The sequence below is a fragment of the Lissotriton helveticus genome, chromosome 9 (genome assembly GCF_964261635.1).
Source record: "Lissotriton helveticus chromosome 9, aLisHel1.1, whole genome shotgun sequence".
Classification (NCBI taxonomy): Eukaryota; Metazoa; Chordata; class Amphibia; order Caudata; family Salamandridae; genus Lissotriton; species Lissotriton helveticus.
The window spans coordinates 503,859,196-503,886,039 of NC_136070.1; the positions used below are offsets into that span (position 1 = coordinate 503,859,196).

The 26,844-nt window shown below is 44.3% G+C and overlaps 1 protein-coding gene across 1 annotated transcript in view; it reads left to right on the forward strand.

Annotated features, from left to right (window-relative positions):
- The window catches only part of C9H14orf39 (chromosome 9 C14orf39 homolog), a 1,496,166-nt gene that overhangs the window by 445,463 nt on the left and 1,023,859 nt on the right, over positions 1-26,844 (forward strand). Inside the window, exon 6 of the mRNA XM_078660343.1 lies at positions 16,948-17,037. Within this exon, the coding sequence (XP_078516469.1) occupies positions 16,948-17,037 (90 nt within the window). The remainder of the gene's footprint in view (positions 1-16,947; positions 17,038-26,844) is intronic.

Below are 26,844 nucleotides of genomic sequence, written 5' to 3' on the forward strand. Positions count from 1 at the left end.
CTGTTGGAGGACGAATCTCTCTGTTTTATTCCCAGTGGTCCTCGATCACTTCGGACCACTGGGTTTTGGACATTGTCAAACGGGGTCATACCCTGGAGTTCACAGAGATTCCCCCTTGCACCCCACCTCGTGGTCCACCTCCTCCACATCTCGAGGAGCTTTACCATCAGGTCCGTCTTCTTGTGTTAAAAGGGGCAGTCAAAGTGGTCCCGAAACATCTAAGAGGGAAGGGTTTTTACTCTCGATTTTTCCTCATACTCAAGAAGAACGGGGATTGGCGACCTATTCTGGATTTGAGGGCTCTCAACCAGTTCCTAAAGTCTCAATCATTCCGTATGCTGACGCTACTGGAAGTCCTGCGTCTTCTATCCAGCGAGGATTTTATGACCACCATAGATCTTCAAGACGCGTACTTTCACGTTCCAATAATCGAACAACATCGCCAGTACCTGCGTTTCAAAGTGGGACCAATACATTTTCAGTTCAAAGTTCTACCCTTCGGACTGCGTTCAGCTCCTCGTGTATTCACGAAGGTACTGGCCCCGGTGGTGGCTCACCTGCGTCTACAAGGAGTTCAGATCTTTCCCTATTTAGACGATTGCCTTCTCAAGTCTCAATGCCACCATCAGCTGGGTCGGGACACACACCTTTGCCAGCAGGTGTTTCAATCTCTGGGGTTGACCATCAACGTCGAAAAGTCACAGTTTGCACCTCTGCAGACCAGATCCTTCCTGGGGGCGATCCTAGAAACGCAGCTCTCAAAAGCGTTCGTCTCAAACGAGCGGCGTCTGAAGATACTTTGTCTGGTCTCACTCATTCGACGAAAACAGTCCGTTTCTGTTCGGACGTTAAAGTCATTCTTGGGAATGGCTTCGTCTTGTATCGCACTGATCCCAAATTGCAGGTTGCGCACCCGTCCTATTCAGGAAGAACTGGACTTACAGTGGCGTCAGGTCTCCGGGTCCTTCAACGACCTAGTTGCCGTCACAGCCCGCATGAAAAGGAGCCTGTTTTGGTGGGCGCAGCCTGCGAATCTGGAAATGGGTGTGTCCTTCCTCGATCATGCTCCAGACCTTACGCTGACGACGGACGCCTCCTTGGAGGGGTGGGGCGCTCATCTCCAGGGCCTCTCCATCAAGGGCAAGTGGTCGCCGACGCAGCGCACGTGGCATATCAACCGGCTAGAATTGATGGCGATCTTTCTAGCGCTCAAATCCTTCCTCCCAGTTGTTCACGGGGAGTCAGTGCTAATCCAAACGGACAACACCACCAGTATGCACTACGTGAACAAACAAGGAGGGACCAGGTCTCCACTTCTGTCCCGCTTGTCCCAGTCAATCTGGGATTGGGCTCTGCGCCATCACATCACCTTGACAGCTGTCCACCTTCCGGGCATGTCAAACCTCCTGGCGGACTCGTTGAGCAGGTCCACTTCCTCAACACACGAATGGGAACTGCACCAACCGACTCTGGATCATGTGTTCCGCCAATGGGGTCACCCAGATCTGGATCTCTTTGCAACGCCGGAGAATCGGAAATGCCCGTCTTATGCAAGTTGGCATCCCCACCCAGGGTCCTGCGGGAATGCCCTTTTGATCAACTGGTGCAATCTATTTGCTTATGCTTTTCCGCCGCTCCCATTAATACAGCGGGTACTGTGGAAGATGCGGAGGCAGCCCTGCCACATCCTGTTGATCGCACCTCGTTGGCCCAGACAGGCATGGTTTACGGAACTGCTTCTAATGTCCCAGTGCGAGCCCATTCCTCTACGTCCTCGTCCAGACCTACTAATTATGGACAAGGGTCTAGTGCAGAGGTCTTCAAACTTTTTGATGCCGAGACCCCCTTGTAAAACCTTTTTAGGCGTAGGGACCCCCTTACGACAAAAGATTCTAGAAACTGGTACTCCTCATCAACAACTATCGACAACCATAAATGCGCCTGTTAGACCTCATCACATCCATCCATCCATCATTCATCCACCCACACTTTCACACATCCATCCATCCATCCTTCATCCATCCACCCTTTCATCCATACGTCCATCCTTTACCTATCCACCCATCTATTCATCCACCCACCTTTTCACACATCCATCCATCATTCATCCATGCAACCTTTTACCCATCCCTCCATACATCCATCCTTCATCCATCCACCCTTTCATCCTTCCATCCATACATCCATCCACCATTTCACCTATCCATCCTTCATCCATCCACCCTTTCATTATTCCATCCATACATCCATCCACCCTTTCATCCATACATCCATCCTTCATCCACCCACCCTTTCATCCATCCATCCACCCATCATTCATCCCCCCACCTTTTCACACATCCATCCATGCATCCATCATTCATCCATGCAACCTTTTATCCACCCATACATCCATCCTTCATCCATCTACCTTTTTGTCCTTCCATCCATACATACATCCTTCATCCATCCATCCACCCTTTCATCCATCCATCCTTCATCCATCCACCTACCCTTTCATCCATCCATCCATCCACCCATCATTCATCCCCCACCTTTTCACACATCCATCCATACATCCATCCTTCATCCAGCCACCCTTTCATCCATCCATTCACCCATCATTCATCCACCCACCTTTTCACACATCCATCATTCATCCATGCAACCTTTTTATCCATCCATACATCCATCCTTCATCCATCTACCTTTTTGTCCTTCCATCCATACATACATCCTTCATCCATCCACCCTTTCATCCATCCATCCTTCATCCATCCACCCACCCTTTCATCCATCCATCCATCATTCATCCATGCAACCTTGTATCCATCCATACATCCATCCTTCATCCATCTACCCTTTTGTCCATCCATCCATACATACATCCTTCATCCATCCACCCTTTCATCCATCCATCCACCCACCTTTTCACACATACATCCATCCTTCATCCATCCATCCACCCTTTCCTCTTTACATCCATCCACTCATCATTCATCCACCCACCTTTTCACACATCCATCCATTCATCCTTCATCCATCCATCTACCCTTTCATCTTTACATCCATCCACTCATCATTCATCCACCCACCTTTTCACACATCCATCTATTCATCCTTACATCCACCCATCCATCCTTCATCCTTCCTTCCATCCATCCATCTATCCACCCACCCTTCATCCTTCCATCCACACATACATTCATCCTTCATCCACCCACCTTTTCTGTGCCTCTCTCATGGGGGTGGGGTCAGTATCTCTCTGCATCTTCTTCCTTCTTCTTCCTCTCTCATGGGAGGGCATCTCTGTGCTTCCCTGCTTGGGGGGGGGGAGGGGGGAGCAGACAGGCTGTATAAACACCTCACCGTGAAGAACAGTGTCAGGCACATTTCTCCTGCACAGGCGCCAGGTATGAGGGCTCGTGGGACTTGAACCAATGACTGTAATGTCCTTCTGCTGTTTACTATGTGTGTTTGTAAAGCGCTCTGATACCTACGGGTTAAGCTAGCGCTATATAAAACGTTAAAAATAAAAATAAACCCCACAGCTAAGTCAATTGATTGAACTCAAAGGGCTACAGCCTCCTCCCCCCGCCCCCCCCCCCCCACTCCCCAGCACGTGTAAGTGAGCCCGGCTGAAACAGCTTCGGGACACACAGAAAGGCACACCCGAGTACTTCACAGGTCTTCAGAAGACCTTTACTTGTTAATGAGGCGTGAATTAGGCCTCCGCCGTGATCACCCGGCCTCAATCAGCCTGACGCCAGGAACTGCTGCACGCTCCAACAGAATCTGCGACCCCCTTCCTAGGACTCCACGACCCCCCTGGGGGTCGCGCCCCACAGATTAAAGACCTCTGGTCTAGTGTGTCATCCAGATCCCTCGACGCTTCAATTGTGGGCATGGAACCTGAGCACCTTGAGTTCGCGGACTTGAACATATCCCAGGAGTGCAGAGACATTCTAGCTCATGCCAGAGCTCCGTCTACCATCAAGACTTACAAACTTAAATGGAAGCGTTTCTGTCATTGGTGCGCTTCAGCCAATATCCATCCCATCCATTCCACTCCTGAGCAGCTCTTTCCATTCTGTTTAAGCTTCGCTCAGTCAGGACTCTCTCGTTCTACTCTGAGAGTTTTCTTAGCTGCAATATCTCGTTTCCGGCATGATGGCTCTTCATCCCTCTGTTCATCACGAGTTATACGTCAATTTTTCAAAGGGCTCTTCCGCAAGTTTCCACCTGTGCGTCGCCCTCCGCCAGCTTGGCACATCAATGTGGTATTATCTCAACTTATGAAGTCAACATTTGAGCCTATCCATAAGGCCGATATCAAATTCATCACCTGGAAGGTTGCACTTCTTCTGGCCTTGACCTCATCTCGTCGCGTGAGCGACCTTCATGCTTTCACTGTCAAACCGCCTTATCTACAGTTCAAACCTACCGGAGTGGCACTTCGTACTAACCCCTCTTTCCTACCTAAAGTACCTACAGATTTTCATTTGAATGAGCCTGTGTTCCTTAAGACTTTCTTTCCGGACCCAAAATCTCCGGCGGAGCAGCGCCTACATTCTTTGGACATCAAGCGATGTCTTAAATTTTACATTGCAAGAACTGCCCCTTTCCGCAAGTCCGACCAACTATTCATTGCATATGGACGACTGCGCAGGGGACATCCAGTTTCCAAGCCGACTGTTGCCCGGTGGCTTTCCTCAGCCATTGCCTTCTGCCACCAACAAGCAGGCAGACCATTGCAGTCTTCAGTGAGGGCTCATTCTACGAGGGCGATGTCTTCATCCACTGCCTTGTTTGCTGGTGTGCCACTTCATCAGATTTGCCGTGCAGCGACATGGTCCAGCAGGCACACCTTCACCAAACATTACTGTTTGGATGCCATCAATGAAACGGATACCGCAGTGGGACAGGCAGTGCTTCGCCATCTTTTTTAGTAAGGTGAGCCTCTGTTCCCTCCTCCTTATTGTTTCCTGTGATTGCTTTGATGTTATATGACTGTATTATTATTATTATAGTACTGTCTTGATTTCTTCTTCATATGCTTAGCAATCTCAGTTCTAGGAGGTTACTGCTTTCTATTCTATTCAAGCATGTGAATCTATGAAAGACACCCCTAATACTGGAGAAGAACAATTGTTACTTACCTGAAAACAGGTGGTTCTCCAGTATTGGTGTCTTTCATAGATTCACATGCGACCCACCCTCCTCCCCTCAGAGGCTCTCTTCTCCTCATGCACTCTTAGTTACTTTGTGCTACGAAAATCTGAGGGCTTGAGCTTCTGAGGAGAAGGTTCTAAAGGGTGCTGGCGCCTGATTGGCTGCAGTTTGGACTAACATAATGACACTAATGTGTTACAAATGGTTTTTTCTCTTTACCTTGCATTCCTGTGTAGGAATCGTTTTTAGAGGATTTCAGTTGTATTTCCTTTCTTTTTCTTGTATTATGTTTATATATATATATATATATATATATATATATATATATATATTTAGCATTATTGCTATTTTATTTACCGTGGGACTCCCACTTCGACGACGGGGAATATTCAAGCATGTGAATCTATGAAAGACACCAATACTGGAGAACCACCTGTTTACAGGTAAGTAACAATTGTTCATATGTAGCCTTAAAAACTAAACAGCCTGTTTAGCAGTCGCAGGTTATAGTCTTCCGACTGTAAAAAAAAAAATCGCTTGCTTATGTGGATAAATTGGTTTACGAAGGTGAATGAAAGCTAGGATTTGGATAATGAGTCTTTATCGCTTTGAGATTATAGGTGGTTTTGGGGGATGATATTAGCTACCGTTTTATTGTTGGAAATGTTTAAATTGAAACATATAGAATTATTTATAACATCCTATGTTATGTTTTAAAAATGTACTTTTATGGATCTAAAAAAGAATCCAAATTAAGTTATTTGAATTGAATTGAATACCAAGGAACCACATAATGTGGAAATATATTCCGGCCCGGTCAGAAAATGTACTTTAAGGGTAAACCATGTATACTAAAGATATCTATGGCAAATATCTTAGCCATTGCAGGGTGGCCTTTGGCAGCTGAAAAATGAGCCATCTTGAAAATAATCTAATGTGATCACAGTGGTAGTAAAACCTTCCAAAAGAGGTAAATCAAATATAAAAATCAGTTGAAATACTATCTCATGGTCTAGATGACAATTCTGGATTCAAGCATAATCCAAGTCTATTTCGGGAATTACTTTTGTGTTGAGGAAAAATCTTAACAAATGTTAATGAAGACCCTTTTGCAGGGAAAGCCACCATAATAATCCAAAATACCCAAACAGTAATTTCATCTGTGATCTTTTTCCCTTTATGTCCTGCAACTTGGTTATCATAATATTACTTTGCGAAGGACTTTCAAAGAGTTTTCAAAGGAAGAAATGATTTATTCTGATAGGTTTCATTATTCTCTTTAAATCCAGATCAAAAGCACTGCCTTGATAATTTATATTGTTGAATATTATTGGTATTCTCTCTTACTTGATCCAAAAAAACAATTGTTATCCTTATCATGTTTCTTTACTTTCAGAACATTGGTGAGAAAAATAATCTGCCACTATATTTTTATTTCTTGGTACATAGATTTTACAAAGTCAAACTGTTGGGAAAGAAAGGCTATCTTGTCCATTCCTATTCCTACATCTGTCTTAGTGTAACACTCGAATGTATTGGTGAGAAGTCTGAATAATAACTCTGTTTAGCTCCCAGCCAAAAAGTCAGCATTCAGTAACAGCTTCTTTTATAGCAAGTTACTTCTTCAAAAATAGGGGAAAACCCGGTAAACCTTTGGCATCTGGGTAAATAAAGTTGTATATAAAGAACAAATGATGCCTAGGACATCAATAACGCACTTTTAGTACTAGGTGAGATAGTTAAATTATCCCATCTTATGACAAATATATTAACTTAAACACAATAACTTCTTGTATTTGTTTTTATAAGGCTTCCCACCTCCACACAGAGCGCACAATATATTCTTTTTCTTATTTATTTTTGAAAAATAAATAATGAGGTGGGAAGCCTTATAAAAACAAATACAAGAAGTTATTGTGTTTAAGATAATATATTTGTCATAAAATGGGGTAATTTAACTATCTCACCTAGTACTAAAAGTGCGTTATTGATGTCCGAGGCATCATTTGTTCTTTATATACGATCTTTTATAGCAAGTGGCTATTTTTGTAACCAAAGGAATTTACTTGAGGTCTGCTTCAATAGCCCTATCAGATGCATCAGTGTCTACTATGACAGGTTTGGAGACATACTTAAGTTGTAAAATAGGTGGTTTAGTAAAGTATTTTGTTAATCTTACAAATGTGGGATCAATTTCTGAGGATCATTCAAAATATTTATTTTTCAATATTTCCTCGATTGAAGAAACAATTGCGAAATATTTTTCAAAAATGTGTTTGTCATAATTGGCTAATCCTAAAAAGCTTTTAGTTTCTTTAGTGTTTGGTCTAATGGGCCATTATAAAATTGCTTTAAACTTCTGATTATCCATAGCAGTTCCATTATATGAAATGGCATAGCTCAATTGCGCAATTTACATTTTAGGCAAGGTGAACTTTTCAGGTTTAGCCAATCACTAATGTTGTCTTAATCTGAGCAAAACTTCCTAGACATGTCTTTCATGCTCACATGGATCTTTAGAGAAAAATTAGAATAACATTAAGGCAGATAACCTAAGTGTCAAAAGGTAAATTTAAAAGATCGCGTCTGTTAAACATTGAAAAATTGATGGGACTTTACAGAAACCAGACGGTGTTTCTTGATATTTAAAGTGACCAAAAAACATTGTGAAAGCCGTTTTCCACTCTTCACCAGCTTGTATTCTCAATAAGTGGTAACCTCTCTGTGATCCAATTATGTGAAAACATGTGCTTCATGTACGGCTTACAGTATAACAGAAATCGGAGGCAGAAGGTAACCGTCCTTTATGGTTACTGAAATTAATCCTCTATAATCTATATGTGGATGAAGCTCTGAGAAACCCTTCTGAGGAACAAAAAAGTGATGCTCCAGTTTGAGACATCTGAAATGGGTAATATACCATTATTTAGATATTTTGGGACCTATTACATTGCGGGACTTAAAGTCTCCTACCACAGGCTTTCCAAGCCTCATCGCGGTTTCAGTTTTGACTGCAGCATTACAATGCAGGTGGTCAAAACTGAAACCGACCGGTCAATCCGGCTGGATTATGGTGGGCTCAAGGACCCCGTCAGTCAGGCGGAGACTGACACGTAATCCCAATGGAAGGTGTTTCCGCCGTTGGGATTACGATGTCGGTTTCCGTCAGGCTTTCCATGTCGGGCTTTCAACAACATATTTCACAACTTGACATTAACAACATATTTTGGCCAAATGCACATCTTTTTTTAGATAAACGAGTTTTCAGGTATCCCATTTCTAGAGTAGTCCTTCCTACATTTTTACTATACATTACATGCTGTCCCACATTAAAATGGCTGATGTTCTATGTGAGGAACGTGAATAAACATAATATTTCAACTGAACAAAAATATGTTCTGTCAGAATCAAGCGCTTGTTTAAAATGCAGCCCAAAACAGATCTTTGTTTAAATTATGGAAATCCACACAACAACCTATGAAGTCAGCCACCCACCATTTTGTGGTAAGTGGTACACTGACATTGTTCATGACTACACATGCCGTTAGGAGCAGAAAACAGAGAGCCAAAGCCAGGGTGCTATCAAGCTACCCAAGAAGGTATAAAATGAACAAAAACTGTTCTCAATGAATCAAATACATATATTTAGTCACATTTTTTTTAAATTGCAGACTTCTCCAGTTCACTACTTGAGTTCAATTACTTTTTCTACAACTCCAGAAGTAAAAAAAAGACAAAATTATTATAAGGCTCCCCATTATAATGGTTATTTCTTGTTAAACATGTTTTGAGTCTACTCAGATTACTATCTCAACAAGGCAGGTGCTATAGCTATTGTAATGCTGCTGGAAGCATACCTCAGTGCAGGTGATGGACATCGTCAGGGGGGCAAAATTAATTATTCTAACTCTTCTGGGTACTTATCTCAGGGTAGGTGCTGGACAGTTACTATTCTAACTCCGCCGGGCACTTACCTCAGGGCAGGTTCTGGACAGTGACTGCTGTTTCAAAATAAATACTAAACTAATACACAATATAAAAAATTTTTTATACACAATATAAACATACTTTTTTAAATTATTTAAATAGATATCCCTATAAAAAACGACAGGAAAATCTTCACATAGCAGAACAGATTTTCCAGAAATATCACAAGTTTCCAAGTAAGTATAGAAAAAATACAGCAAGGATAAAAAGAAAGTCACCATATGGAGCCTTATTAGGATGTTGGGTAGACCACCACTGGCAACCCATTGGTGGCGGGATGTCCAACAGCCAGGATAGCAGTCTGACCGCTGCAGTTCGATGCAGTCTGTCGGACCGCAGCGTTCCAAGGGATAGACTGACGCCTCTGACAGGCTCAAGGAGACTGTCAGGCGGTGGCCGGACTGTAAGCCCCACAATGGGGGCAGTGCTTGCGCAGGCACCGCCATAGGGATTACAATGACATATTCCGACAGCCTTTTTATGGCGGTCCCACCACCAAGGAAAGGCTGTCAGAAAGTGAATTTGGTGGTCTCTAGCAGGGCCCCCCTTCCCCTTAGGCCACTGCTATGTGGCCGGGGGGGCACATGTGGTACCCTTCAAACATTCATGCGCCCCATGGTGCCTGGCACACGGTGCATAGATGTTCAAAAACAACCCTTTTTCTATTGCGGCTAGTGCTGCGGCCATTTTCCAGGCAGCATCACAAGCCACAATTGAAAAAGGGATATTTACGCCCGTCTACATGGCAGTTGCATCGTAATTTGGCAGTTGGGACTGCCGAATCCTCATCGGATGGTTTCGAGCCTGAAACAATGGCAGTCGGACGCTCAACCGACCACCATCGTAATGAGGGTCCATATGTTTTTAAACATATTAAAAACATATTCATTGCATTTTTTTCATTTTTAACAGAAACAACCAGCACTTGCAATTACCAGTTTCTCAAAAAAACACCACTACCTAATCGAAAAACCCAGTAGCACTCCCTTCAGCAAGTCACAAAACAGAAATCCTCAGGTAATAAACTAGGGCCATAATTTTGATGTCGACGGGAAAGACTCTGACCGCAGGTCAGAGGCTTTCCGACCAACATCTTTGGTTTCGATTTCATCCACGGCGGTCAGGATTGAATCTGCCGGTCATTCCAACTGGCTTCCAATGGCCTCAAGGAGGCCATCCAGTCAGCACGTAAACCCTTAAAGACAGAGTTTCCGCCGTCAGGATTACAATGTCGGTTTCCCACAGGCTTTTCATGTTGGGCTTTCTGACATGAAAAGCCTGTCAGAAAGCTACTTTTTAGGCCCCTAGCAGGGCCCCCTTGCCTCAGCAGTTTCTAGTTGGTGGCCTATGTGAGCACTATAGGTGCCTCCTGTTAATCCCTGCACCGCCTGAGGTGCATGCCAGGAGGTACAGGGATTAACAAAATCTCCCATTTCTCTATGGGAGCTTGTGGTGCAGTGGATTTATGACTGCTGCACAAGCTCTCATAGGGAAATTGGAGTTTGTAACCGCACCATGTATGGTTGCATCAAAATTACGGTTTCGGACTGCCGACCCGAGGTCGGTCGGTCGGTTTCGAAACTGCAGAGATCTTGGTCGGAGGCAACTCCGACCAAAATCATAATCATGCCCTTAGTCGTAAAAATGGGAATACTTGACAAGGTTTTCAGCTATAATTTTTTTTGTTGATGGTTGATTTCCAAAAGTTATACACCAATACATACATCAAAACCATTCAAGTTGCACGAATATATAGTTTTTGTTGAATGACCAAAAACATAAAATATCCTAAGCTAATAACTGAGTTTTAGCGTATAATGATTTTTCATTGTGTACTAAACATGCAGCAGTTCCTATTGTAAAGTCAAATGAATTAAAATGGATATGAAGGAAACCTATTCATTTTTTTATGTGTCCAAAATACTAATTTTAAGAATAGTAATGACTTGTACATCTTTGAATTTGGATTTGCCCATACCATCAAGTGGTTCAGAGGGCATTTTACAAAATGTGTTCTTTCTTGCATATTGACTTACATTTAGAAGTGTAAAATGAATAGAAATTCGATTGATAAGAAGAAATGTTTGATTGTTTGATACATTTGTATTCTCACACTTCTGATAAATAGAGTGCCCCACTTTTGTGGCTGAACCTTATACCTGAGACCAGAACCCATGGACCACGCAGAGACCACAGTTATAGCACATTGACATCATGTGAACACAGTTTTCATCTGTTTCTCTCTAGGTAAAGTTAAATGTTGTGGGGTGAAAGGTAGTCACAGAATCAAACAATAATCATCTGAAGACACAAGGGAAGTTCTTCTCATGCGTTCCTAAATAATTTAAAAAAAAAGAAAACCCTTCTGGTGCTTGTGCCAGAAGGATTTTTTTAGCACTGCGGTGGACAAACTGTTCATGTTCTCTGCAATGTAGCAGTACTGCAGGGGAAGTAAGCGGTTCATCTAGCAGGTAAGCTGTTAACTTCAGCCACACAGTGTATTACATACATGGTCTCCTTCACACATGCAGAATGTTACTGTCTAGCCTTCTGCTTCTACTGGAAGCAATTATTGAGAACCATCTTTGCTTTCACTGACTGTCTCTTGGTGATGTCTCTGATGATGGCCATTTTGATTTCTGTGGCTGATGTTTCTGGAATAGTGAGGAAACGTATGGCATTGGCCGTGCTTCCATCTAAGGCACGGGTACTCATAGTACGGCCAGCGGGCCGGCAGCGGCCCGGCAAGCCTTTCGTGGCGGCCTGCGGACCATGAGACATCGTACCCGTGTTTTCAAAGAGTGTCTGCATACACTCTGTTGCTCTGTGGGGGCCGGGCCATTCATTCCGGCGAGGCCAGAATGGAGCTGCAGGGGCGCTAAGAGGAGGAGGCCCCATTCACATGCAAATGGTCTTTATAAAGACCTGTGAAGTGCTCGGGTGAGGCTGTGTGTCTGTGCGCGCTGGGGAAGCTGTCTCAGCCCGGTGACACACAGGCAGGGTGAGATGACAGAGGGAGGTAGAGGGACAGCGACAGAGGGAGAGGGAGGGAAAGGGAGACCGAGGCATGGAAACAGAGAAAGGGAGACAGACAGAGGGAGGAGGGCGACAGAGGGAGGAGGGCGACAGAGTGAGGGAAGGGGAGTGAGGGAGGGAGTGAGGGAAGGGGGTGAGGGAGGAAGTGAGGGGAGGGAGTGAGGGAAGGGGGTGAGGGAGGAAGTGAGGTGAGGGAGTGAGGGAAGGGGAGTGAGGGAAGGGAGTGAGGGAGGGAGTGAGGGAAGGGGGTGAGGGAGGGAGTGAGGGAAGGGAGTGAGGGAGGGGATGAGGGAGGGAGTGAGGGAAGGGAATGAGAGAAGGAGTGAGGGAAGGGGAGTGAGGGAAGGGAGTGAGGGAGGGGATAAGGGAGGGAGTGAGGGAAGCGGAGTGAGGGAGTGAGGGAAGGGAGTGAGAGAAGGGGAAGGAGGGAAGGGGAGTGAGGGAAGGAATGAGGGAGTGGGGGAAGGGGAGTGAGGGAAGGGAGTGAGGGAAGGGGAATGAGGGAAGGAGTGAGGGAAAGGAGTGAGGGAAGGGAGTGAGGGAAGGGGAGTGAGGGAAGGTAGTGAGGGAAGGGGAGTGAGGGAATGAGGGAAAGGAGTGAGGGAGTGAGGGAAGGGAGGGAGGGAAGGGAGTGAGGGAAGGGGAAGGGGAGAGAGGGAGAGAGGGAAGGGGAGTGAGGGAGGGAGGGAAGGGGAGTGAGGGAGGGTGAGAGGGAAGGCGAGTGAGGGAGTGAGAGAGGGAGAGAGGGAAGGGGAGTGTGGGAAGGGGAGTGAGGGATGGAGGGAAGGGGAGTGAGGGAGGGAGAGAGGGGAGTGAGAGAGGGAGAGAGGGAAGGGGAGTGTGGGAAGGGGAGTGAGGGAGGGAGGGAAGGGGAGTGAGGGAGGGAGAGGGAAGGGGAGGGAGTGAGGGTGAGGGAAGGGGAGGGAGGGAGAGGGGAATAGGGGAAGGGGAGTGAGGGGAAGGCGAGGAGAGTGAGCGTGAGGCAGGGAAGGAGAGGAAATTAAAGGGAGAGGGAGGAAGAGGGAGGGAGAGGGAGGGAGAAGGAGAGGGAGGGATAGGGAAGGAGAGAGGGAGAGGGAGTGAGACAGTCAGAATTAGGGAGAAAGAGGGAGTGAGAGGGAGTGAGACAGTCAGAGTGAGTGAGACAGAGGGAGACCGGGGAGGGAGAGAGGGAGATAGAGGGGTGGAGGGAGGAAGGCAGAGAGGGAGAGATAGAGAGAGGGAGGGAGACAGAGAGAGGTAGAGAGAGAGAGAAAGAGAGAGAGACAGAGAGAGGTGTGTATGCCGGGTCTGGTAGCTCAGTGGATGAAGGCCTCTGCTGCAGGGACCTGTGTTCACCCTCATGGTCACAGTTTTTTTTGATGCTCTAGCCCCGCCCCCTCCCCCACTGACCCCGCCCCCACCGGTGCGGCCCTCGGACACAAACCACACTGTAAATTTGGCCCCCGAGAGAAAGTTTGTGAGCACCCATGATCTAAGGGAAGAGAGGCTCCTACAATGTGTTGGAATCCATTGCCATCTAAAGTATTGTTTTAGGGTTAGAAATTTTGAGTGATAGGGCAGAAACTTAGCTATCTTCCAGCGGCCAGCACTGTGACCAAAAAATATCTGGGGTCTTCTGCAACTCTATTTAGCTGCTAACACAGATGCTGGGAGCACTTCACATAGAGCCCTCGGGTCACCAAGATTGGGAATGTCTATCGTTTTTATGGTGTTTTTTTAGGGTGATACTACAACTATCTTCATTGTGTCAAAATCTACAGTATTGCCACATGTCACGTTGAATATATTTTGGATTTATGTGCTTTTAAATATCCGTATTTTGCTGTTAGTCTGATATTATGTACAGTGGCAAGAATGCATGTATGCATTCTGTTATTCTTCTGAAGAGTAGAGACATTTATATTACAGTTGGTTTTGTGGTGTACTTTTTTGGAAAACAAGTGTGATTTGAATTGTGAATGGTCTGTCTCACTGTTTACAGTAGTTGAATATGGGATCAACCAATTGGCATTTGAAGAGAGATCACAAGTTACGGGAAGGGTTATACTGAATCAGTTTCCTCTTCAAAATGACTAGACCTAACTCATTAAAATGTGATGCCTAAAGCATGCAGATTTATAAACGAATTCCATTCTGGGCAGGAACCTACTGCTACTGAACTTGGCAAGTTTGGCTGTGATGTGTTCAAAGCAAAAATTGTCCTTTTTCTTTTTGGATCTATTGAATTCTATTCGGAGTGGTTTTTGGAGGCTGAGATAGACGGAATTGTCAAAATACATATACTACTGGATAAAGGAAAAAATCACAACAATTTTATGGAACAGTATAAAAGGGAGAAAATAGCCTACACAGGACCCTGAGATGACTAAAAGAGGCCTTGAATGTTGCTATGACCTAGTGACATATATCAGAAGCAAGAAGCGTCCTGAGAATTCTCACCACAAGGGTAACCCATTAGTTAGGTCAAATACTACACCTCCAAGAAAGGAGATTACTTACTGTTAGAATCTCAGTCTTTGAGGATTTAAGCATGTTAGTTTATGATCATTCACCATCTTGATGCCTTTAATGCCTGAGGGAGGAATGAGTTATCAGTCTGATTTTGATCTTGAATGTTGAAATTGAAAGAGTCTGTGAATAGTTGGAATATAGGTAAAACATAAAGCTGAATTTATGTTGCAGGGGGAACAAATATTGAGTAGATAGCAAGGTGATACAGAGAGGCCCCTTACTGCATCCCCCCCCCAACAGACATTTTACAGCTCAAGTGAAACACACAGGCTCTAGTTGGAGGTAAATGATTGTCAGTTTCAAGTTGGGATCCTGGATAAAGCAATCAGAAGACAGTGGTTGATTACAGCTGACAGATCTTGTAAAATCAGTGCAAGTCAAAGCTACTTTCTGTGATCATTCTACAGTCATCCTCAACAGTGGCCACAACAGCCTCCATGCCTATCTCAGAGTGAACCCGGGTTTGATAGTAGTTAGGTAGGACATTCTTTTATATAAGAGTTTGTATTTGACCCTCCTGGGTCCTTGCACTCAACTCAGATGCCACCAAGGCACTATTGTGTAACACTGTATTCCTAGAACCAAGCCGATGGGCTGCCACAAAAGTGTATGCCCTCTTTTCTGTCAGGTAAGGTGCAGCTCTGAGGGAAATGGCAAATACGTTCAGCGCTGAATGGTTAGGGCTACACCAATTTATTTGGCACTTTAGTAGTGTGAATGCTGTTCTTACTGTATCTTTCTCTACTTGCAGCCCAACAGTTTTCCATTCTTTTTCTCAAGATGCTCACTGTAGTGTTATTATTAAACTATATTGTGCCTCAATGCTGCTTATGATGGGCACATTATGAGTCATCACTATATCAATCCTTAGATGCATTCTTTAATATTAAAAAGGGAAGGTGACGGAATACTAGTAAAAAGTATCCATTGTATATAGATCAATCTGACACTCCCCAAACCCATTGTGTTTTTGCTAGTGTGTTAAAAATGCAAATTGTGTGGGGCGTTTTGGGTCAGTATGTTCCCTTTATCTTTGAGTAATGCGAAGAGGTTCACTGACTGACCCAGATCTGATAAATCCTTTCATTCGAATCACATAACACCCAATCAGTGAACTGGCTGTTTTGATTACTAATAACATTGCCCATGTTTGATACATCTACACAAAACCATCGCCAAAATGTAAAAATGCACATAAGATTCATTCTGGAAGGCTTTGGGCAGATTGTTCTGGAGTAGCAAGGCAGCGATAGGGGATACCAGCAGCGGTCTTTACTGTTTAAACTACTCTCTTAAGAATCTTCACCGTCATGCATGAAAGAAATAGCTAAATAGATTTGAACTAAAAATGAATCACAAGATTGAATTGCTACAATTAGTTTTCACATGTGTGTGGTGGGCAATCTGTTATCATTTTTTGGGAAAATTAAAAAAAAAAACACAGACCATGTCCAACCAGCAAAGTGTTCATGGATGAGAGCTCATTCTAAACACTAGATCAACTATATCCTAACAAAAACTCCAACACATAATGTTCCATTAAGGGAAATTATAGTTCTCTTCTAAGACCACAGACTTCAAATATTAGCAAAAAAGCGTACCTTAAAAATTTCAGTGACAGGAAGGTTATAATGCTAAACCAGAGCATAAGGACATTTGGCAGTGATGGCGAACTACACTGCTATTACATCCATAAAATACATTACTTACAACTTCCCACATGATGTCATAGAAAACATCCACAAATACAAATAAAATAAATGATGACATCAATGGTGATGTTTTTCTCCTGTACGCCTACATTTAGCAGATGCTTAATCATGTTTTTATTAAACTTCCCCAAGTTGTGCAAGCTTTACATAAGATTTCTGACACTGAATGGGAAAATTTTTACAACTTTGTACACTCCCACTATATGAATGCAAACTTAAGAAAATGTTGACACCTCTGCATGATCTTCAGGTTAGAATGTAAGCAAGGTCCACCCAGCTTTTCATCCTTCAGAGGTCAGCATGAGTAATAATTTAAATAATTGTAAATTTGAGTTCCAAGTAAAGTGCATTCGATAAGATTGATATGTAAATAACAGATTATTATTAAACATCTCTTGATGAAAGGTGACATTCTTTACTAAAAGCTTTACCCGTATCCATAAGCTCAATCTTGGAATGTTGTTATCATAATTGTCATTAATTTATATTTGCTTACCATGAAAAAGCTTGTGTTTGCTGTAACAGATTTTTTTAAATTGCTCCTTAGATGGAAGCCAACATGCCTGGTGTTTAAGAAGCATGAAGACTATTTACAGGGTAAACTCCAAAGTTGCCAGGAAAGTACAGAAAAAGACAAGTATGTGCATAAAATCTAGGTTTATCTAATGATCATAAAGTTTTTAAAAAAAATGTAATTAATTACTTTGGTCAGTTATAGTTCAGATAGTATAATGATTCTTTTATTTCGCATTAAAGAATGGAAGAACATTAGACAGGACTTATACTGTTGAATACTCTAGATTAAGAGGCTGTGTATTGCTTCGATGCACTGTCTGGGCTCACGAAAAGGGAACTTGAAATTACTCTGACATTCTATTGTGCTGATAAGGGAGGGATCATTTTTGCAATGTTAGGAAATTGGTGCTAGAGTACACAACAACAACAACACAACATTATTCGGCTTTTGCAAAAAATACATATGTCAAACTAAAAAAATGTATACAAAAAAGCCATTAGTATAAATTGTCTGCCACATGTAATACAGCTTCGGTAAATATACTTAACATTTAAAAATAAATTAAAAAGATGCGTAAAAATTGAATACAAAACAAAAAGGGGGTACCAGAATCACATCATATCCATCCATGACACACCCTCAACTATTAATCACAGCTGGATCTAAGCCGAACAGCAGTCTTTAAAAGGCTAAGAGCATAAAATAGAGTGTTACCTGAAAGCAAATAATAAAAAGGTAAAAGCAGGACGCACCTGGCTAAAATGTACCTTTTGTAAGAAAAGGATGATACAAATCTTCCTCTGGTGCTCATAATAACTACAAAACAATAAAAAGTGGAGCATACCCTGTGGTGATTTACTGTCGCAGCTACAGTGCGACAGGATCTGACCCTTAGTCCGCCCGTGTGGATGGGCAAGAAGGAGATGACAGAGGTAAAAACGGAACCTAGTCAATAAAAAACGATCATAAGTGCTTGAAAACCCTAAGAAATATAGTTCAGTGAAATGTGTTGTTTTCAAAATGGTAAATCTACGTACTCTGGGCTTCCTTAGCTCCAAATCTTCCCTATCTGATAGCCGCTGTCTACAAAAGGCCTCCTTTACCCAGCCCAAGTCCTGCAAACTAATTGATTCCGTGTTAGAGAATAAATCTGCTCTACCGAGGCTCGTCAAACACTCCTTTATATAGTTGAGCCAAGGGATATGATGAGCATGGTCAAGCGCCATTCAATCCTATAAAATCTGTCCGTTTAAAGCGGTCACATTGCAAAGCCAGATTTTAATCCAAAGTGAAAAGGGGGTGAAAGGCTAACAGATCAGAAAGATGGGCCATGCCACGCTCTTTGTTTAATACGAAAGTAGAGGTGCCCTGGGAATGCTTAAATGCCGCCTCAAAAAGTTGTTTTTGGCTATTTGTAGATCGTCATAAGCAATATAACCCCTTATTTCACTACCATACACTACCATAGCAATGCACTTGGCCCTATCAATCTGCAAAAGAGCCAGATCGGTCTCATTCCCAATCAAGAGGCAAAGTCAAAAATAGCAGCATTTGCCTATGAAAAATCCCCTTTGTTTCTGCTTTTTAAAGGCCACCAGTTCATGTTAGCATCTAACAAAACCTCTAGATAGGAAAAACCACAAGTCTTTGGGAGTAGAATGGCCCCAACCTTGAAGGTGAAAGACTTTCTTGCACTAGATCCCACCTGCATCACATATGATTTGGAGTTGTTGACCAACAGATCCTGATCTTCCATGAATTGAACAAAGGAGTGGAGCAGCATTTTCAGCCCCCTCGCGGTCTGGGGACAGGATGGCGTCGTCAGCGTACAGTAATCTTGGCAGACCGTCCTTACCCACTTGGGAGTAGTCTACCTTGGACTCCACTAGTACCTTCTGCAGGTTGTTGATGTAAATGTTAAACAAAAAAGGGGCCAGTAAACAACCCTGCCAGACCCGTCGCTGGATTGGAAACTGTTGAGTGACCTTTAGATCTTTGGTATAATGTACCTCTGCCTTCATCTCCCTGTGGGAATTTCATAAAAAGAGGACGATATCTCTATCCACCCCAATGGCTGACAAAGTTTGGCAAAGCTTGCTTCTGTTAACATGATCGAACGCAGAAGACAGGTCCATAAAGGCCAGTTGGATGGTACAAGAGCGGCCAACTGTGTACTTCTTAAGAATCATTAACGGGTTTATATATTGGTTCACTGTTGACCGTCCCTGACGGAATCCATATTGAAGATCTGCAGGATATTATTTTCATCGGCCCAGCTGGTCAACCTGTCGAATAAAATACGTTGAACCACCTTAACCACTGAATCTAGCAGAGAGATTGGCCTGCAACAATGGGTGCTATCTCCGTTACCTTTTTAAAAACAGCTGCATTAATAATTGGAGTGAGAGCTGGGACCCACAGCTTCGGAATGGAGATATAGAAATCAGGCGGAATCCCGTCAGATTCTGGTGCCTTATTTCTGGACAACCCCACTATGCCCTTCCTTAATTCCTCGTCGGTGTTTATTAAAGCAGGTTTCCCTTCTCCCACTCTGCAGGGTGTACTCACAGATAATGGGCACTGAAACATTTCCTCTAAGTGATTTACCCATTCATCCTCTGTAATGTGAGCATTGAGAGCGTTTGCAACATCTACTGCCAAAAAAGGGCTATTTACGATGCTCCAAAACTAGGAGGTATTCTTTAGGGTGCTTGCCTCACTGAGCTTGCTCCAGGCCTCCTTCCTCAGCTCAGCCTTACGTCTTGCTAGTTTGGCTTTTTACTGATTACTACAGGCCTTTACTAAACCAAGGTTCCTTGGTTTGATACCTAATGCTTCCCTCAATTTCCTTGATGCACATGAGCAATCAGAATCAAACGATCTTGAGGCCCGGTCCTGAAAAGTTCAGGAACACACTCAAGTGGTCACCTCAGTCATGGGTGGACTTTGTAGATACCTTTGTGAAGTCACTGGACAGATGGATTAAAGGTAACAGGGTGTATAACTAAGAGGGGCTTTACAGTTTGGTGGTAAAAGAGCACATTCTGATGAATTGTACCTCAGAGAAGTACCCTGGCATCTGGTAGACTCTAAGCTTTCCCTAGAGAGCTGGGGAAGATGGCTGATGAGTGGGTGCGCAAAAAGTCTCAAGGCAGCCACGGCTCGTGGCGGGAGTTGCAGTGGGGCAGAGAGGCAGGGGAGGGGCAGGATGGGGGGGTGCTAAAAACCGGCATATGGATAATTGGAGGTAAGTAAACAATTTAATTGATAAAACGTCCAATTATCCATATTCCGGTTTTTAGCACCCCCCACCCTGCCCCTTCCCTGCCCCGCCTCTCTGCCCCACCGCAACTCCATCCACGGGCCGTGGCTGGCTCAAGGTAATGTCCACAAGAAAGGAGGACAGGCAACCTTTCAGGGGAAAGATGGGGCCAAGTTTAAAAAGACAGAAAACCTCAAAGAAACCCCCAAAGATTCCCAAGAAGAGGAACCCAGAGCCATATCCCCATGAAATGGGAGGGAGTACCTGGGAACAAACTATGACCCAACAAAAGCTGGGGTGTGCTACGACTGTAAACAGCAAGGGCACAAGAGGGGAGATTCTGCATTCACCAAATATCACCCACTAGTGGCAAGAACCAAGGGCTTTGTCAGTATAGGAATAGGGTGGAAGTTGTCTCTTGGATTGAAGGGGTTCTACTGAAGCCATTCTACTTTCTATGGGGCTGAAGGAAATTGAATCTTTGACCCACTGGCCTGCCAGCATGGTAACATGCAGGCAGTAACAAAGAATCAGTGGGACTGAAGTTCAGGCCTTGAGGGATACAGCTGCCAGCATCATCATGGTTATGGCTAAGCTGGTTTCCACAGGTCAGATCATTCTTGATGAGATGCATCAGATAGCCAACTCTGACAATGTTCCAAATACTCATCCCATAGCTGTGATAGTCTTTGAGTAGGGAGGGGGATACTCGCTTTAAGAAAGTAGCTTTGTCCCCTGCCATCTTGGTGGAGTGTCTGCTGGGCAACAACCTTGAAATGTCTGCCTGGGCAGAGGTGGAGAGAAGGACTCATGCAGCAATACTGAGTCTCCCTGACTGGGAATGTGGCTCAACTAGAGCACAGAAGGCCTTAAGAGAAAGTCAAGATACTTTGGAGCCTGGAAAAATTGCTCAAAGTACTAGTACCAAGAGAAAGTGTAGGTAGTCTGGCAAGGTGACTTCCAAATGTCCCCAGACCCTGGAGGAGCTTAACCCTCAGGAGAGTGCCTGGTGCCTTAACTGGAGGGTGCTTCTTTGAGAGACTTGCCTGATCTGACAGAACTCCAAAGAGAAGGTGGTCCCTCCAGAAAGGACTTTAGCCAGGGAAAAAAGACATGACTCACTCTTGAAGGCTTCAAGGCCTGAGACAGCTGGCTGTCACACAAGAAGAAGGTGATGTCACTGGAACCCATGCTGTGTACTGGGAGGAGGGAATTATGAACAGCGAGGCAAGGGACCCCAAACCAGGTGCAACCAGGAGAGTGGTGGTCCTCCAACAGTACAGAGAATTCCCCTTTAACCTGGCCCATGACATTACCTTAGCTGGACATGCGGAGCAGATTAAGGACCGGGGCAAGCTGGTCCAAAAAGGTCTACTGGCTCTAGATGTCAGAAAAGTCAAGGAGTTTTGTCGGTCCTGTGTCACCTGTCAGGTCAGTGGCAATGCAGGCAGTTAACCAACGGCTCCCCTCAAAGCACTGCCTGTGTTGGGGACTCCTTTAGGAGTTTAGAGACTTACATTGTTGGTCCCCTAGACCCAGATACTGCCTCTGACAGTAGGTGTATCTTGGTGGTAGTGGACAATGCTACCAGACCTCTGGAAGCAAATCCCCTTAGGACAATATTGCCCCTGCATTAGCTAGAGCCCTATTTAGTATTTTTACCAGGGTTGGGTTCCCAAAAAGGTAATCTAAGATAGAGGCACAGACTACATGCCTGCCTAGCTGAAACTAATGTGGGATGAGTGTGGAGTGACTTATAAGTTCACTGTCCCCTACCATCCCCAAGGATATGGTCTTGTGGAGAGGTTCAACAAGACCATGAAAGGCATGATTATGGGTTCTCTGGGAAACTCAAATGGGTTAGTATATTTTCCTACCATGCATACTATTTGCATATATGAAGATTCTGCAGAAGGGAGTCGTTTTCAGATTATTTGAATTACTCTTTGAACACCCTGTAAGGGGGGACTTTAAGTTTGTTGAGGGAAGGCTGGGAGAGACCTCTCAAACAGACCAACCTAGACATTTTTTGGACTATGTATTAGGCCTTCTCTCCAGAATGGCTGAATACAGGAAAAAAGCACGCACAATTGGAGATGGACAGTCAGGAGCATGTCAAGCAGTGCTGTCGGCAGACTTCTTCTATGGTGGAGGACAAACCTGGACAACTGGTATGGGTCCTAGAGCTCTTCAAGACAAGTGGACTGGGCCTTACCCCATCTTAGAGAAGAAGGGAGAAGTTGCATATCTGGTGGATTAAAAACCTGCAGACATCCCTATAGGGTGATACACGTTAATAGACTCAAGATCCATTATGACAGAACAGACATCACTATGCTCATGGTGACAGATGATGGAGAAGAGGAGGATGAACCTCTCCCTGATCGACTGTCTACCAATGTCAAAGATGGGTCAGTGGATGGAGTAGTCCTCTCTTCCACCTTAACACAGCAACAGCAAAAAGACTGCTACAACTTGCTCAGTCAGTTTGCTGAACTCCTTACCCCCAGGTTTGACAACATGGTGGACCCATGATATGGACACTGGTGACGGTTTACCTGTTAAAAGCAAAATGTACAGGTTGTCAGACCAGGTCTAATCTGGCAATAAAGCTGAGGTTGCAAAGATGCTAGAGTAGGGAGTGATTGAGCCCTCTGGTAGTCCATGGGCTAGCCCAATATTTCTGGTGCCTAAGCCAAATCCCAAGGCAGAAAAGCCAGTGATGCGATTCTGCGGGGACTACCACACTTGAAATGCAGTCACCAAGACTGATGCTCACCCCATTACAAGAGCAGATGTGGTCATACATAAGTTTGGGGCTGCAAAATAACCAAGCACCTTTGTTCTGACTTCAGGTTATTGGCAGATAGCCCTCACATCAGGAGCCAAGAAGAGGTCTGCTTTTTCAACGCCTGACAGCCGCTTTCAGTTTAAGGTGATGCCCTTTGGAGTGAAAAATAAACCTGCTACCTTCTAGAGGTTGGTGAACATAGTACTTGCAAGTTTGGAAGGCTTTAGTGCAGCACACCTGAATGATATTGATGCCTTAGTTTCACCTGGGAGGATCGCCTGGTCCACCACAGAGAAGTTTTATTTAATAAATGAAACGAATTTCGTAGCGCGCCCTGCATCGTAAAATGCGATGCAGCGCACGCTACTAAATTCCTTTAAATAATTAAATTGTTGACTTACCTCCAATTATCCATATTCCGGTTTTTAGCACGCCCCACCCTGCCCCTCCCCCGCTCCGCCTTTCTGCCCCACCAAAACTCCCTCCACGGGCCGTGGCTGCAAACACTGCCATTGCAGGTTGCATGTTCTGACACAGAACAAAGTGAAGAGTCGATATGGCAGCCATCCCTGTGTGCACAGCTTTAAAAAAATACTCTAACTGTGTCAAATTTTAACTAGAGTTTACCTAATCTCATGCAATGTAACACGAACACAATGATCTCTCAATGATGTCGCAATTCATTATCATTTACTTCCGATGAAATGAGAATGTAAAGATCATTAGATCTATGCTGATACATTTGTCATCACTTCATGACAATCAATACGTGAAAGACATATCATAATCAAAACATTATAGCAATGTCAACTTGGAAAGTAGCGATTGATGACCTTTGGCCCAATGCATTTCGGGACTTATTGTTCCTACCTCAGGGGCCACTTCGGATAAAGATTTGAATATATGTCACACTAGTGTGGCAAACATACAGAGCAATATGCACCAATATTATACAAATTCAAAAAGTTTGTGAAGCCATCCAATGCCAGTGTCACCCACAGGATCTTACACAACTATACTGCAGGTTTGTAATTGGAACGCGAATGGCGCACCAAATTCTGCCCTATAGCTAAAAAACACTATAAAGAAGCCCAAGCGCGCTACTACAAACTCATTCGCTCCGCTAAAGCCCTCCACTACAAATTCCGCATTGGAGAAGCGGAAAACTCTTCAAAGGAGCTCTTTAAAATCTTTAAGGAAATATCTGTGGTATCCAACGAGAGTATTGCTCTGAATGACTCAGTCGATACGTGTAATAACATCGCCACATACTTTGCCAGCAAAATTACAAACATCTATGCCAACTTCTCAACCGAGCCACCCTCTGGTTCTGACTTCATGGAGGACGCTGAGATTACTCATGCTAGAACTTGCCTAAACTGCTTCTCGGTCCCTCCGACTCCTAATTTAACCAGTATCTGTAAAAGCATTAATTCTGGCTCTCCCAGGGACCCTGCCCCCCGAAGATTCTGGCAGCCAGCCTTGAAGTCTTAGAACCTCATTTCAGGCATATCCTTCAGTTATCCTTTGCCTCGGCCACTCTCCCTGTGGAATGGAAGAAAGCTATTGTTCTTCCAATAAAGAAAAAGCCTAATGTCAGTCAAGACACCCTCGAGAACTTACGGCCCATCTCGCTGCTACCTTATCTGGCGAAAGTAGCCGAGAAAATAGCGAATAAACAACTTATGGCTCACCTTGAGTCTAATGACGCTTTCCATATTTCTCAATCTGGTTTTAGGGCTGGATACTCCACAGAAACTGCCCTGCTGAGAGCAACTGAAACCCTACGGGCGGGTGCTGATCAGGGCCAGACTATGGCACTAATTATGCTAGACCTCAGTGCCGCGTTCGACACTGTAGCACATTCCATCCTGCTGCAGTGTCTGAACAAAGCCGGGGTCACCCAAGAAGCACTGGGCTGGTTGAAAGCATTTCTCAACGGCCGCTGCTTCCAGTTTCAGAGAGGCGTACACCTCTCTGATAGCATACCTCTAGAACAGGGGGTTCCTCAGGGCTCTGCCCTGAGCCCTACCCTGTTCAATCTTTACTTGGCTCCTCTGGCTGTTGTGGTCCAATCGTTCGGCATTGAACTAGTTTCATATGCCGATGATACCCAACTTCTCATCTCCTTGACCCAATCACCCTGCAGGGCAGCCGACAACTTTAAAACTTGCATGCAGGCATTGGCAGGCTGGATGAACCAACACTGCCTGAAACTCAATGGCTCCAAAACGGAGGTTCTGGTGATTGGTGGCAAGGACACGAGTTGGACCAAGGAGTGGTGGCCATCTTGTCTGGGTCCATTACCCACCCCATGCCAATCAGCCAAAAACCTGGGGATCTGGATTGATCCCAGACTTTCCTTCGACAGCCATGTGCACAAAATGGTGGGGAAGTGCTTTGGTGTTATGAAGACCTTAAATCGCACCCTTGATCTCCTTCCTCTTGAAGCAAGGCGCACTATGACCCAAGCTCTTGTGACCTCGAGGATGGACTATGGCAATGTGCTCTTGCTCGGAACAACGCAGAAAAACATAAGGAGACTTCAAGTGCTCCAGAATACCGCTGCACGCCTAGTCCTTAGACTTCCTAAAAGAGCGGCCTCTAAACCTGCCCTTGCCACCTTGCACTGGCTATCTATAAAGAAGAGAGTCCTATTTAAAGCCCTCCTTATGTGCTACAGGATCCTCGCTCATTCTGCCCCTCCCTACTTGACCGACCTAGCTATCCCCTATGAACCCACTAGAACTCTCCGGTCTGGGGGAACAGGTCTGCTGAAAATTCCCCGTGTAAAAAAAGCCAGAATGGGAGGCCGCTCCTTTCGTGTAATGGCAGCCAAAGAGTGGAACCAGCTCCCGATGAGCATCAGACTAGCTGACTCTGAAGCTACCTTTAGAAAGCTTCTGAAAACTCATCTGTTTTCCCTGTAATCTCCTTTCCGGTCTCTTGACTCTTCTTCCACAGCGCGGGGACACGCCGGGATGGCGTCACCAGGCGCTTTACAAGCCCCTTTATTATTATTATTATTATTATTATTGTGTACATCAGTCGTTTAATTGACCAGGATATCCAGATACTTATCTCGCAACTTCTGTATTATAGGCGGCCAGTGTTTACCACAGTGTATGTGTGTACCTTTGCACTTCCAGGTACCAGCATTTTCTTTCCTTTTCGGAACACACTAATCTTTTCCTTGTCCTGAGTGTTGACGATCACACTTTTTGTGTTTTAGAAGTTCAAGGACAGTCCATGTTACACAGGGCATACAGTATCTCTTTTTCCCTTTGAATTAAACGCCCTATAGCTTCAAGGTTCGTTTTTCTTGTTCAGCACCTGCGTTTTCTCTCTTTGGGTGATTTTTACACATCTCTTCACTACCTTTCTCGATTCATGCACTCTGAGGGACTCCTGGGAGAGATCACTTTCACATTTACCTTGTGTTATTGACAGTACACAACCGCGTTTGCCTGTTCTACACTTTGTCGACTCCAGTGCACATGTGCACTTGTAACCACGGTGTACATGTCTCCATTCCTCTACTGTGGTTATGTAGCTCCTGAGGGTGACGCTGGCATTGGAAGGCTTCACAAACTTTTTGTATTTGTATAATGTTGGTGCATATTGCTCTGTATGTTTGCCACACTATTGTGACATATGTTCAAATCTTTATCCACAGTGGCCCCTGAGGAAGGAACAAGAGGTCCCGAAATGAATTGGGCAGAAGGTCATCAATCGCCACTTACCATGTTGACATTGCTATAATGTTTTGATTATCATATGTCTTTCACATATTAATTGTCATGAAGTAATGACAAATGTATCAGTATAGATCTAATGATGTTTAAATTCTCATTTCATCGAAAGTAAATGATAA